Source organism: Lepidochelys olivacea (genome assembly GCF_965140295.1).
Source record: "Lepidochelys olivacea isolate rLepOli2 genome assembly, chromosome: 9".
NCBI classification, from domain to species: Eukaryota; Metazoa; Chordata; order Testudines; family Cheloniidae; genus Lepidochelys; species Lepidochelys olivacea.
The window spans coordinates 55,290,938-55,304,505 of NC_140419.1; the positions used below are offsets into that span (position 1 = coordinate 55,290,938).

The 13,568-nt window shown below is 43.5% G+C and overlaps 1 protein-coding gene across 2 annotated transcripts in view; it reads right to left on the reverse strand.

Moving 5' to 3' along the window:
* The window catches only part of FARP2 (FERM, ARH/RhoGEF and pleckstrin domain protein 2), a 211,642-nt gene that overhangs the window by 113,580 nt on the left and 84,494 nt on the right, over nt 1–13,568 (reverse strand). For both annotated transcript variants that reach the window (XM_084638831.1, XM_084638832.1), the window contains exons 6-7: nt 9,376–9,473; nt 7,465–7,579 (exon numbers count right to left, since the gene is read on the reverse strand). In XM_084638831.1, coding sequence (XP_084494957.1) covers nt 7,465–7,579; nt 9,376–9,473 — 213 coding nt within the window. The remainder of the gene's footprint in view (nt 1–7,464; nt 7,580–9,375; nt 9,474–13,568) is intronic.

The following is a 13,568-nucleotide window of genomic DNA, read 5'->3' on the forward strand; positions in this document are numbered from 1 at the left end:
TATGGATGTTGTGATAATAATAAATATTGTCTACATATGGATACAGCTGTAAAGAAACCTTGCATTGAGACCTTCTGTCCTGAAGGCAGTTCTTGTTGGAAATTACTTTTAATTGGCAGGTTGTCATCCATTGACTTGGGGAACCCTAAGTAGATTTATCTACTTAATGGATGAACAAAATTAGACCAGATTGTTTTCAGACCAGTCTGTGCAGATTAGTCTACAGCTAACGTCTGAGGATAATTACTTTTAAACTACTTCTCATTTGTAAATGTTTTCTGTGCAGTGTGAGCTGCTTGTCTTCATTCTGAGTTTTCCCCACTCTCCAAATGCAAACAGATGGACATCATACCAAAAGGACTGAAGGTAAAAAAATCCATTACAGTCTACATACCACACAGACTATGCTGACAGCTTGTGCCGCACATTCTCAAAGAAACTGCGGAACCACCTGATCAACATCCTCTACAGCACACAGGGAGAGATTAAGAATGAGCTCTCAAAACTGGATACCCTCATAAAAAAACAACCTTCCACACAAACTTCCTCATGGCTGGACTTTACAAAAACTAGACAAGCCATTTACAACACACACTTTGCTTCTCTACAAAAGAAAAAGGACACTAAACTATCTAAACTACTACATGCCACAAGGGGCCACAACAGTGGTTCCCTTAACCCACCCAGCAATATTGTTAATCTATCCAACTATACTCTTAGCCCAGCAGAAGAATCTGTCCTATCAGTGCCAGGCCTGCCCTAGAGCAAAATAGTGGACATTTGTGATTTGTCGCTGAGGCGAAAAGGTCAATTACTGGGTGACCCCATTTTTGGAATATTGTGTCGAGAACACTGTCGTGGATTTCCCACTCATGTTCCTGTGAGAAGTGCTTGCTGAGGTGGTCAGCTGCAGTGTTTGGGCACCCTGGTAGGAATGATGCTGCAATGTTTATATTGTTGCGGATGAGGAGTTCCATAAATTCATGGCTTCTACGCATAGCAAGTAAGACCTGGCTCCTCCTTGGCGATTGATGTAAAACATGCACGCCACATTGTCGGAGAGAATAGAGATTGAGGTTTCGCGTATGAGTGGGAGGAAGTGTCGGCATGCATTGTGTACCATGCGGAGTTCCAGGAGATTGATATGTAGTCGGGTTTCTGTCACAGACCACTTGCCTTGTACACTGTGGTTACCCAAGTGGGCACCCCAACCTATCAGGGAGGCATCTGTTGTAATAGTCACTGATGGGGGGTCTTGTTGAAAGGGAACCCTGGAGCATACATTCCCTGGCTGTGTCCACCATTGTAGGGAAAGGATAACCCTTGGAGGTAGTGTCACACGTCTGTTGAGAGAGAGTTTGCTGGGTGCATAGACTGTGCTCAACCAGTGCTGCAGATAGCGCATATGGAGTCTGGCATACTTTGCTACAAAAGTCGTAGCTGCCATATGTCTCAGAATCTGAAGGCATGTCCTCACTGAAGTTTGTGGGCTGATGGTCACCGTGTAAATAAGATGGGTCAATGTAGTGAATCTGTGGTTTGCCAACATTGCCTTGGCTTGTATGGAGTCTAGGTCAGCTCCAATAAACTCCAATCGCTGGGTTGGTTCCGGGGTGGATTTCTTTTAGTTTATCTGTAGACCTAGCTGGTGAAACAGGTCTATTGTGGTCTTCAGCATGCCTGCCGTTTCTTGTCAGTTGGCACCCCTGAGAAGGCAATCGTCCAAATAGGGGAAGATTATGATTCCTTTGCTTCATAAATGTGCTGCTACTACCGCAAGCGTTTTTGAGAATACGGGGGGAGCAGTGGACAGTCCGAAGGGAAGGACCTGTATTGGTAGTGGTTGGGTCCTACTGTGAACCTCAGGAACCGTCTGTGGGCAGGATGTATTGTAATACAGAAGTATGCATCTTGTAGGTCGAGGGCTGCAAACCAGTACCGCGCATCTAGCACTGGGATTATTGTGGCCAGAGTGACCATTTTGAACCTGTGGTTGAGTACGAACCTGTTGAGTTTTCAGAGATCTAAGATTGGTCTCCATCCCCCTCCTTTCTTCTCTGTCAGGAAATATTTGGAATAAAAACCCCTCCCTGGTTCTTCAGCACACAGCAGTAGGAGGTGGTCTACTTTCTGTTGCAGAAGGTGCTTGTGAGAGGGGCCCTGAAGAGGGACAGGGAAGGATGGAGGGTAGGGGAGATGGCTGTGAAAGGAATGGTGTCGCAAGACTGTATGATCTCCAAAACCCATGGATCTGTGGTTATTGCAGCCCAGGCATGGTAAAATGGACATAGGCAGTGACCAAAATTGTGGGATGGGGTATCTGTTGGCGCTACAGGTGTGGGGAGGTCGTGCATACCCTCAACCAAGACTTCAAAATTGTGGCTTAGCTGTAGATGGATGAGGCCTGGTTCTGTGGAGCTCGTCGTCTCTGAGCCCGTTGTTTGGATCTGTTCTGAGTGAAGTATCGTGGTTGTTGATGGTTAAACGAGGTGTCTCATGACTTCTGGTATGGTGTAAACTGAGGGCGTTTGTCAGGCAGTGGGTATATGCCTAGTGTATGCAGTGTCACATGGGTGGCCTTCATGGTATGGAGCACATCATCTGTTTGAGACGAGAAAAATTTCTCTCTATTGAAGGGGAGGTTCTCCACTTTTAGCTGTAGTTCTTTTGGAATTCCCGAAGCCTGCAACCATGCTGTTCTTCTCATAACCACAGCTGTTGCGGTTGTTCAGGCAGCTGTGTCCACTACATTTATTGAGGCTTGCAGCGCTGTGCGGGCTATTAACTGACCGTTGTTGATAATGGCGTTGAGTTGAGGACATTTATGCTCGGGGAGGTCCTCCATGAGCTCTTTTATTTTACTATAGTTAGAGTAGTTGTAATTTGCTAGTAGAGCAGAATCGTTGGCAACTCTAAGCAAAAGAGTGGGTGACGAGTAAACTTTCCGCCCAAAGAAGTCCATCTCTTGTGTTCTTTATCTTGCACTGAGGAGCAGATATGAGGCTGTTTCCTGTGCTGATTGGAAGCGTCTACTACTAGAGAACAGGCTTGAGGATGTGAAAACAAAAATTCCATGCCTTTGGCTGGAATGAAGTATTTTCTGTCAGCCCTTTTGTTGGTGGGTGGTGCCAATGCCAGTGTTTGCCATACTACTTTCACAGGCTCTATTATAGCCTCATCCATGGGGAGGGCAATCTTGGTCGATGATGCCGGTTGTAAGATTTTTAACAACTTATGTTGTTTCTCCTGCACTTCATGTAAGGCAATTTCTTGGCTGTTTGCTACTCTTCTGAAGAGTTCTTGGAACTGTTTGAAGTCATCTGGTGTCGTAGGGGTGGACGGTGTCACCACTTCGTCTGGTGCAGAAGATGAGTGTGGGGCAGGTGGTGAATCATCCAGGTCTGCCTGTGATAGTATCTCTTCCTCTTCTATCTCGTCTCAGGGGGGTCAGAGGTTTCTCTATGTGGTAATGATGGGTGTACTCTGGAACCTCTTGTTGCTGAGGAAGGGGGACCAGAATAGGGGTTCTGGTATGTGGGCCAAGGACCCCACTGTGGCCACTGCATGGGGTAAGGTGGTAACGAGTAAGATCAGTGCTGCGCATACCAGGGCTGTGAATGCTCGGAGGGATGAGGCTTAGGCTTCACAGCATTCCATGTAGGTCTCATCTGTGATGGAGATGAACGTTGAGAGGCGAAGCAGTTGTCCTGCACATCTCCTTCCTCACCACTTTGCATGGAGAGTGGTGCAAGAGATGAAGGATGGTACCGTGCTATGTAGCTCGGGGAGTGTTCGGTGCCAAGCAGTGGTGACTGCGGTGCTGAAGAAACTGCTATGTCAGCAGGACGCAGGAGTTGTGCTGGTCCCACCTTGCAGTTGCAATCGAGCATTGGAGCGCTGGATTCGGCTTGTTAGGCGGCAGCAAGTCTTGGGTCAGTGCCAGTGGCGGCAGCATTGATCTCAGTGCCACTGCCTGTGCCGCGCTCTGCACCGGGGTAGTCGGTGCCGTGGAGGAGACTAGACATCTCAACTCCAGTGTTGTGCATTGGGACTCAGCAAGGGTCCACTGAGGGACGGTGTCGAAGGAGCCCGGTGCCTCATAAGTGCTCACCCTGGATGAGTAGAGCACTGAGGGTAAAAACCTTGCTGGGGAAGCTCTCTTTTTCTGAGGGACCCTTGCTCGAGGGGTCGAGGCTCGCTTCCTGACAGTTTTGGAAGTCGGAGCCTTATCAGAGCTCAGGGATCTCGGTTTATGAGACTCCCCGGAGGACGTCTCTTGCAGAGGTTAAAGGGATTTCTCCAGCAGAAGCATTTTCAAGCAGAGATCCATGTCACGTCTTGCCTTTGTTATTAACTTGGTGCAATGTTTGCATTTCTGGGAGATATGAGTTTCTCCCAGACAGCGAATGCAGGATGTGTGGCCGTCAGAGACCGGCATCGTTTCACAGCAGGAGTCACACTTTTAAAATCCTGTTGAGCCTAGCATGACTGCAGTTAAGCCTCTCCCACCTCTCAAGAGATAAGGGTGGGAGTTAATTGTAATGGTAAACTGGAGAAACTGTTTCAAAATGGGGAGTTAAGGAAAGAAAAAGTCTTCTTCTTTCTTCTCTTTTCCTTTTCTTTTCCTGCTTTCAACTACCTAAAAGGGGGGTCCAAAGAGGATGGATCTAGACTGTTCTCAGTGGTAGCTGATGACAGAACAAGGAGTAATGGTCTCAAGTTGCAGTGGGGGAGGTTTAGTTTGGATATTAGGAAAAACTTTTTCACTAGGAGGGTGGTGAAACACTGGGATGTGTTACCTAGGGAGGTCGTGGAATCTCCTTCCTTAGATATTTTTAAGGTCAGGCTTGACAAAGACCTGGCTGGGATGATTTAGTTGGGGACTGGTCCTGCTTTGAGCAGGGGGTTGGACTAGATGACCTCCTGAGGTCCCTTCCAACCCTGATATTCTATGATTCTTTTTTTTTTTTTTTTTTTTTTATTAAAGAAAAACCTCTAAGAGGAACTAAGGAAACTATGTAACTATGTATGGACTCAGACTAACTAAACAATGTACTAAATATAGACTACAAAGAAGTTCCTACGTAACTTTTTTTTTCCCCAGAAAGTATCAGAGAGAGCAATACCACGGAGCTCCGTCTGCAGCCGAGGATGGTTGAGAAGGAACTGAGGGAACGGTCGGGGGAGCGCACACTACAGGACGTGCCAACGGCTACACGAGACAACTCCTGTGTGCGCCCTTCCCCCAACCGAGTACTGCTGTGAGAAATCTCCAATCTCTGGCGCAGGGACACACCGACACCTAGAGTGGAGCACCCACAGGGACACCACTCAAAGAAGAACGTTAATTCACTCATCTTGCATGTATATTGTGTTCTTGATTACTTATTAGGACCAGGTTTCAGAGTGGTAGCCGTGTTAGTCTGTATCAGCAAAAATGAACAAGGAGTCCTTGATGCACTACAAAAACTAATTTCCCTCTGCTGATACTCACACCTTCTTGTCAACTGTTTGAAATGGGCCACCTTGATTGCATTGGCCTCATTAGCCCTACAAAAATGATTTTCCCTCCCTTGGTATTCACCCCTTCTTGTCAACTGTTGAAAATAGGCCACTTCCACCTTAGTTGAATTGGCTTGTTAGCACTGCCCCCCTCACACACTTGGTTAGGCAACTCCCATCTTTTCATGTGCTGTGTATTTATACCTGCCTACTGTATTTTCCATTCCATGCACTTGATGAAGTGGGTTTTAGCCCACGAAAGTTTATGCCCAAATAAATGTGTTAGTCTCTAAGGTGCCACAAGGACTCTTTGTTGTTTTTATTAGGACCAGTGGTTCTCTAACTTTAATGTTAACGTTTAATATGTGTTTAAAATTCCGTGTACCATTTTGTGAGCGAACGCCGCTTATGAACCTCCTTTCATGCCCTATACCCTCATTTCCCACTGCTTGCTTCTCAAAGTACTTCATTTTGCAAACAAATAGACCACAGGTAAGATGTGCTGAATCAGAGTGTTAAATATATACTTTATTATATAGTATGTGCAATGTGAGTGAGTTATTTCTAGAGAACATTAATTTTTACAGTTCCTGACCATTCTGTGTTCACATTCATCTTAAACTTGTGGTAAAAATGTATTTGCAACTGGATTTGCTGTTTACTTCAAAAATACTTTTTAAAAGATCCCACAATATGTAGCACCAGATTTCTGTACTTTCTCAGTATAGTAGAACCTCAGAGTTATGAGCTCCAGAGATACAAACTGACCAGTTCATTTGGAACTGGAAGTACACAATCAGGCAGCAGCAGAGACCAAAAAAATCACAAATACAGTACAGTTATGTATTAAATGTAAACTACTAAAAAATAAAGGGAAAGCAGCATTTTTCTTCTGCATAGTAAAGTTTCAAAGCTGTATTAAGTAACTGTTCAGTTGTAAACTTTTGAAAGAACTATAATATTTTGTTCAGAGTTACGAACATTTAGAAGTTCTGAACAACCTCCATTCCCGAGGTTTTCGTACCTCTGAGGTTCTACTGTACTATTTTATGGTCACTTCTGTCCCACAGATTTCCAACTTTTCTATTCTCTTTATACTTTGCAGAGTATAAAATGTCCATACCATGGAATTTATTTATAATTACTGAATTATAAGCATCGCCCCATGTAACCAGTGGCAAGTGGAAATTATATGCTGGAACTGGAAATTCTGGGACAGTCTTACTCAAACTATAAAACATTTAAAGAAATTAAAATGTAAACGGAATTAGTTTAAAACCATTACTATTCAGACTATAAGGTCTTCAGCAAAGAAGGCCATCATGATAATGCATACACTAGTAAAACTGTATTGTAAAGTTATTGCACGTGAACAGCATGTTTTCATCCTCCTTATTTCCCCCTACATCCCACAAAGTTAAGAACATTATTAGATCTAATGAGAGTTCATTTGTCTAAGAAAAATGAATGGCAGTTAAAAGAAAAAATGCACCTTGTATGAGTGACCACTAATGAGGTTGCTGTAGTCTACTATATTTGGCAAAGTTTAGAGTATAAATTGATCCCATTATTGTGGTTTTGCTTCCACCTACCAACAGCATTTAGCTTACGCCATCTATATGAAGAAGCAAGCATATGTAAAACTGTAAATAGCCTGTACTTCAGTCTCCTAGGGAAAAGACATTCCCTGACAGTTTGGCACTATTTACACAACAATTAGACAAACTGTACTAGAACTTTTTAAACACATAAATAAGTAATTTTGGGCGTTAAAAACGGGGTTTTTTTTAGCTGTAGATGAGGCCTAACTCAGTGCTCCTGCATCTAGATTCTCTTACTGCCCCCATCACCATGATATTTGAACTCCATCAAACAATTATCATCTAATTTCCCTGCACTGTTTCACCAGTATGCTGTAATACTATAACATTTCCAAAGAGCCCACTAATAATCTGCACTTACAAGTGCTTCCTGTGAAACTCCAGTATCTTTCCTTGTAGTCTTTCCTGGTTTGGCAAGTATTGGTTTGTTTTAAGGTGATCACGATGCACAGATTCATCAAAATCCCCAATCTCAGCTACGATACAAAGTAATAGAACATGTCAGAATTTAAAGAAACAATACTTGAGTAAAGAAAATAAAGTTAATAATCTTCAATTCTAACTTTTCTATAAAATACCATTTACATAGTACTTTAACTTGTTTATTTGTTTTTATGACATTTATTGGCATTCCCACATTTACAAGTTTTCACATGGGGGGTTTCCCATAAGAGACAGGAACAAACTATCAATGAGTTAACTTTATCTCTAAAAAGTCGTATCAGACTAATTCCTTCCAGTACTGTGAATTCGGAAACCATGGTTGGGACTTAAGTATGGTCTACGTACAAAGCTGCAGGGCAGTTTAAATGCAACTTCGTGTTTAGCTTGCATCTGTAATTTACAGGTGCAAACTAAATGTATTTAAACAAGGTTTAAACTGATGAGTGTCCACATAGGGCTTTGCATCTTTTAATTAAATTAGTTTTAAACAGATTTAAGTTAAACCAGTGCAATTTCTGTGTAGACAAGCTCAGAGTAGTTTTGTAGAACCATGATAAACATATTTCAGTTTAAGCTTCAAAAAGGATTGTTATAAAAACATCAGAATTATTTTAAACATAGTTATGAAAAATACCATGAAAGTATCCTGTTTAAAATTAGGCTGACCTATAAAACCTAGAGGTTTTAACCATGAGCATCTTGTAAATATATTAAGCCCAAAATATTGATATTCCTTTGTCACCTTTGCTTTTCCAGCATCCTAAGATTCACTCCTGAAACAACCTGGCCGCAGATGTTGATACTTACTCAGCTGTTCCATGTTGATTTGAAGTTCTCTCAAAAACACAAGGTCGTGCTAGAAAATCCTTGGCAAGTTTTCATAGCACAAATCATTGGACATTATGTAAGATAAATTTGGCCTTCCAATAAATGGAGTCATATTTTATTATTGTGTCTGAAGAGGTGTTTCTTAAACATTTTTGGTTTGGGTGGGAAAGCAGAAAGGAAGAATGTATCCCCTTTGTCTTATATTTAAGATTTGTAAATACATATATCATTGCTTGTCTCCTTTAATCCTCAGGGCCAGATTTTCAATGCTATTTTGGCACCTAAATGCCTTTGAAAATCTGGGTTTAGGGCCCTCAGGACAAGCATCTTGAGGGTCCTAAACAGAAACCAAGTCCATTCAGCCTCCACCCTCACTCCCAAACAGGAGCCCACCACCTACTTTTCCAATTCTCCCTTCTAACTCTTCCTAGCAACACAGAAGGACGATATTCACACTATCAGGCCTGTTTTCTTGTGTTGCCAGATTCCTGCTCTAATTCCCTCCACTTCCTGCCTGCCCTCCACATGTTCGCTGCCTTGTAGCCTGAAGTTGATTTGGAAACTGGCATTGGGAGTAATTAAGGCAGATAAGAAGGGCAGGCCAGAAAATGAGCAAGGTTACTGGCAGTGGGAGGCAGAGCCAGGTGAGAGTTACAACAGATAAGAGTCTTGACTCAGCCCCACCTTCCAGCAGCCAAAACGATATTGCTTTTAAGCACAACACTCCAAAGTGGCCTCCTTCTCAACCCCATTAAAACTGGCCAATCCTCATTGTGTTAAACACATGGTGATTATCCAGTATGCAAAAGGTTAAAGATTAACCAGTTAAGTTTATCAATATTCGACTTGTGAAATAGAAAATACTTGTTTTAGGGGGTTTTTTTTGTTTTTGTTTTTTAATTATCAACGTGCAGGTAATGCTTTGTATATGCTGATATATGATCTGGTTCAGTTTAGCAGTGGCAATATCAGTTGATCCTGGGACAGCCAACATACTAACACTGCAGAAGATGAGAGATGATCAGAGCTGCTGTGTTGTCACTGCAGGTTAGTCGTTCCTCTGCCAAGTCTCTCTTGATTTGTAATGCAAACAGATACCTAAAAAGGAAAAGTTCAATCTTTTGATGAGCTAAAGAAAACAACTCAACACTACTTACATAATAAGCAGCTTCTACAAATATTCTTCAAAAAGTACATAAAACAGAACTCTTCATTTATCAATGACAATCACATAAAATTAAAAAAGAAGTAGATAACATAGCTACGTCAAATCCCTAACCAATCTGGCCACATAAAGCAATTTAATAGTGTGATGGAGTCAACTGACATAGAGGAACCAAAGAAAGGAAAAGCCTAGCTCTTTGAAAAGCTTGGCTTATCAGAAAGCAGGTTTTAGAAAGTTTGTTTCGACCTCAGGATTAGATCTCGGTCATGGTTCAGAGGGTTTCACCTACCCACACAGTGGGGGACGTGCATGGCTACTAATATTTTATTAGCAAAGTATGCAGAGAATGGGAGGAGTCTGGGGTCTTCTAAAACTTCTAACTCAGCCTGAGAAGATACAGCACTGGGGACAGATGATATTGGATTTGAGACTTTGGCTGGAGCTTACCTATTTAAAGAAACCATGGACTGTTCAGTGAGTAAAAACTTTAGGCAAGCCGATATACCAGTAGTTGTGGAGAAATGTGACTGAATGCAATGGGTGAGTCTGCTGATGTAATACTTGTGTTTTAAGAACTTGTCAGTTTGTCCCCCATCCCTGCCCTTATGTCGTAGGCAAACCATCTTGGCTCAACAGTGAGTACCTGGTGATAAGTGCATTTTTACCCCCAATCTCTGTTTTAAGAATTGATACTATCCCTTTGTAACCTCAGCCATCAAACCTACAAACTGACTTGCTATTCATTCTGTGGGAGTAACATCAGAGCCTTTAATTTAACTGCTCAGCCCATCCTTCAGACCACTGTTCAGATGGTTTGGGACTTTGTGTAGAAGCTTTACTTGAAATTGAAACAGACTCTCTCAACTTCCCACTTCAAAAAAAATTCTAAAATGAGCATACTATCAGTTTTCTTCTTGATCTATCACAAAACCTGCTAGGTACACATTACTCTTAATTTATAGTTGGGGAAAACACCCAACTATATATTTATATTAGAATAATTAAGGTTCTTTGATATAGTCAGTGTAGAGCCCATTGTAGGTGCACATGTATCTCCTGTGCACGAGATAACAGTCTTTTGAATAGCAGTTCTGTCAGGATTGAGCATGTGCCCTGTAGCTCCTCATGCTTCTATGCAAGGGCATAAAGGGTGTAATGGTCATCACACTTCCTCAGTTCCTGTGCAATTCAAAGTGCATGTTAGCTGAGATCACCAAAAGCAGGGATAAAGCAGGGGTGGGCAAACTACGGTCCATGGGCCACATCCGGCCCGTCAGGCCTTTTAATCTGACCCTCAAGCTCCTGCCAGGGAGTGGGGTTGGGGGCTTGCCCTGTTCCACATGTGCTGTGGCTCTGCGTGGCTCCCAGAACCAGCCGCATGTCCCCCCTTTGGGTCCTAAGCGTAGAGGCAGCCAGGGGGCTCTGCACACTACCCCTGCCCCAAGCACCAGCTCTGCAGCTCCCACTGGCCGGGAGCCATGGCCAATGGGAGCTTCAGGGGCGGCGTGCAGAGCTGTCTGGCCAGTGCCTCCACATAGGAGCCGGAGGGGGGACATGCCGCTGCTTCTGGAAGCTGCTCGAGGTAAGCATCACCAGGAGCCTGCATCCCTGACATCCTCCCATGTCCCAACTGCCAGCCTTGATCCCCCTCCCTCCCTCCAAACCCCTCAGTCCCAGCCCGGAACATCCTCCTGCTCCCCAAACCCTTCATCCCCAGCCCCACCCCAGAATCTGCACCCGCAGCTGGAGCCCTCACCGCCTCCCAACCCCCTGTCCCAGCCTGGAGCCCTCTCCCACACCTTGAACTCTTCATTTCTTACCCCACCCCAGAGCCCCTATCTCCAGCCAGAGCCCTCACCTCAACCCCCAATTTCGTGAGCATTCATGACCTGCCATATAATGTCCATAGCCAGATGTGGCCCCCAGGCCAAAAAGTTTGCCCACCCCTGGGATAGAGGGTGGGTTGCACAATTCACACTCACATCTCAAAGACGCAGTTACTGTAGGATAAGTAACAGTTCTTTATTCTTTGAGTATGTGTCAGTGTGGATCCTGTGACGCTGCACTCTATATGATTTTATGAAAGTATGCTGATGAGTGTGAATATAATGTAACTAAAATATGCTTCATGCAAAAGGTCTCTTGTAAGATTACAAAACTTATAATCTACTGAGTGTGGTCATCCTATTTGTATAAATGTATCACTCTTGTATCTGAAACTAGAAATATGAAATACAACTCTGAGGGCCTATTGTAATTATGCAAAGTGTGGGCCATTAATGGTGGTTTGGAATCTTGATGGCTCCCACCAGCCAGGACAATTGACTGTCGATGGCTCTGTTTGCAGATTTCAGAGTAACAGCCGTGTTAGTCTGTATTCGCAAAAAGAAAAGGAGTACTTGTGGCACCTTAGAGACTAACCAATTTATTTGAGCATGAGCTTTCGTGAGCTACAGCTCACTTCATCCGAAGTGAGCTGTCGCTCACGAAAGCTCATGCTCAAATAAATTGGTTAGTCTCTAAGGTGCCACAAGTACTCCTTTTCTGTTTGCAGACAGGCCTTCCTGTGAGTCAGGCTGGGAGGAATGAAGTCTTGGGGTCTCACAGGACATGAGATCACATCACCTGAACTGGAATCCATCTTTAACCTGGTGTTTTTCCATTGAGAAGGAGGGGTGGGAATCCAGAGGAACAAAGGATTCCCGTCTTATGCAAAAGATATATAAGTGGATGGAACAGACCAAGAAGCGGCAGCCATCATGAGAAATCCCCTAGCTACCACCTGAGCTGGAACAAGGGCTGTACCAGGGGAAAGGATTGTGCCCAGACTAGAAAGGTGTCTGGTCTGTGAAATAAACTTATTGAAACATCTCTAAGGGTGAGATTTTATCTGTATTCAGTTTTTATTACTGTACTTGACTTAGACTTGCGTGTTTTGTTTTATTTTGCTTAGTAATTCACTTTGCTCTGTCTGTTACTACTTGGAATCACTCAAATCCTACTTTCGGTATTTAATAAAATCACTTTTTACTTATTAATTAACCCAGAGTATGTATTAATACCTGGGGGGGCCACACAGCTGTGCATCTCTCTCTATCAGTGTTATAGAGGGCAAACAATTCATGAATTTACCCTGTATAAGCTTTATACACGGTAAAACGGATTTATTTAGGATTTGGACCCAATTGGTAGTTGGGCATCTGAGTGTTAAAGACAGGAACACTTCTATAAGCTGCTTTCAGTTAAGCCTACAGCAGTTAGGGGACATTGTTTAGACCTGGGTCTGGGTTTGCAGCAGGCTAGCGGGTCTGGCTCAAACCATGCAGGGCAGTGAAGTCCTAAGCTGACAGGGAAAGAAAGCAGAAGTAGTCTTGGCACATCAGGTGGCAGCTCCCAGGGGGTTTCTGTGATCCAACCCGTCACAGATCCTAGTGTAGGTGACCGGCCAGCAGTACATCTTCGGGATGTTCGGATGAGAAGTATCAGCTGCCTCTGTCAAACAGAGATTGTAGTACTGCTCTATTGAAGTTGGCATCTACCCTGTCAGCTAGGTACAGTGTAGAATGCTTGACAAGAATCGGGGGGAGGGGGGAGAATTACTCCATATCGCTGCCTTGCCACATTCAGAAACTGGCAAATTTCTGAAACAGGGGGAGGATGTCACTTGAGCTCTGATGGAGTAAGCCTTGATGTTCAGTAAGAGATGTACACCAGCCAATTGGTTACAGTAAGATACATTGTGTTATCCACTTAGATATTCGATGTGATGGCCTGGCCTTTGGACTGCCCAACTATAGCCAGAAATAACCCAGGAGACAGTCTGAACAGCTTGGTTTTGTTGATGAAGTAATATAAGGCTCTGGAAACATCCAGTGTATGCAACTTCTCTCCTGATATAGCATGGAGCTTCATGAAGAAGTTAATGCAAGTTACCTAATTTTTATTCCTGGGGGAATTCTGCATCACTGTACTTGTGCAGAATTCATGTCCCCCTCAGATTTCTTTGCTTCCCCACAGAAAAATGACTG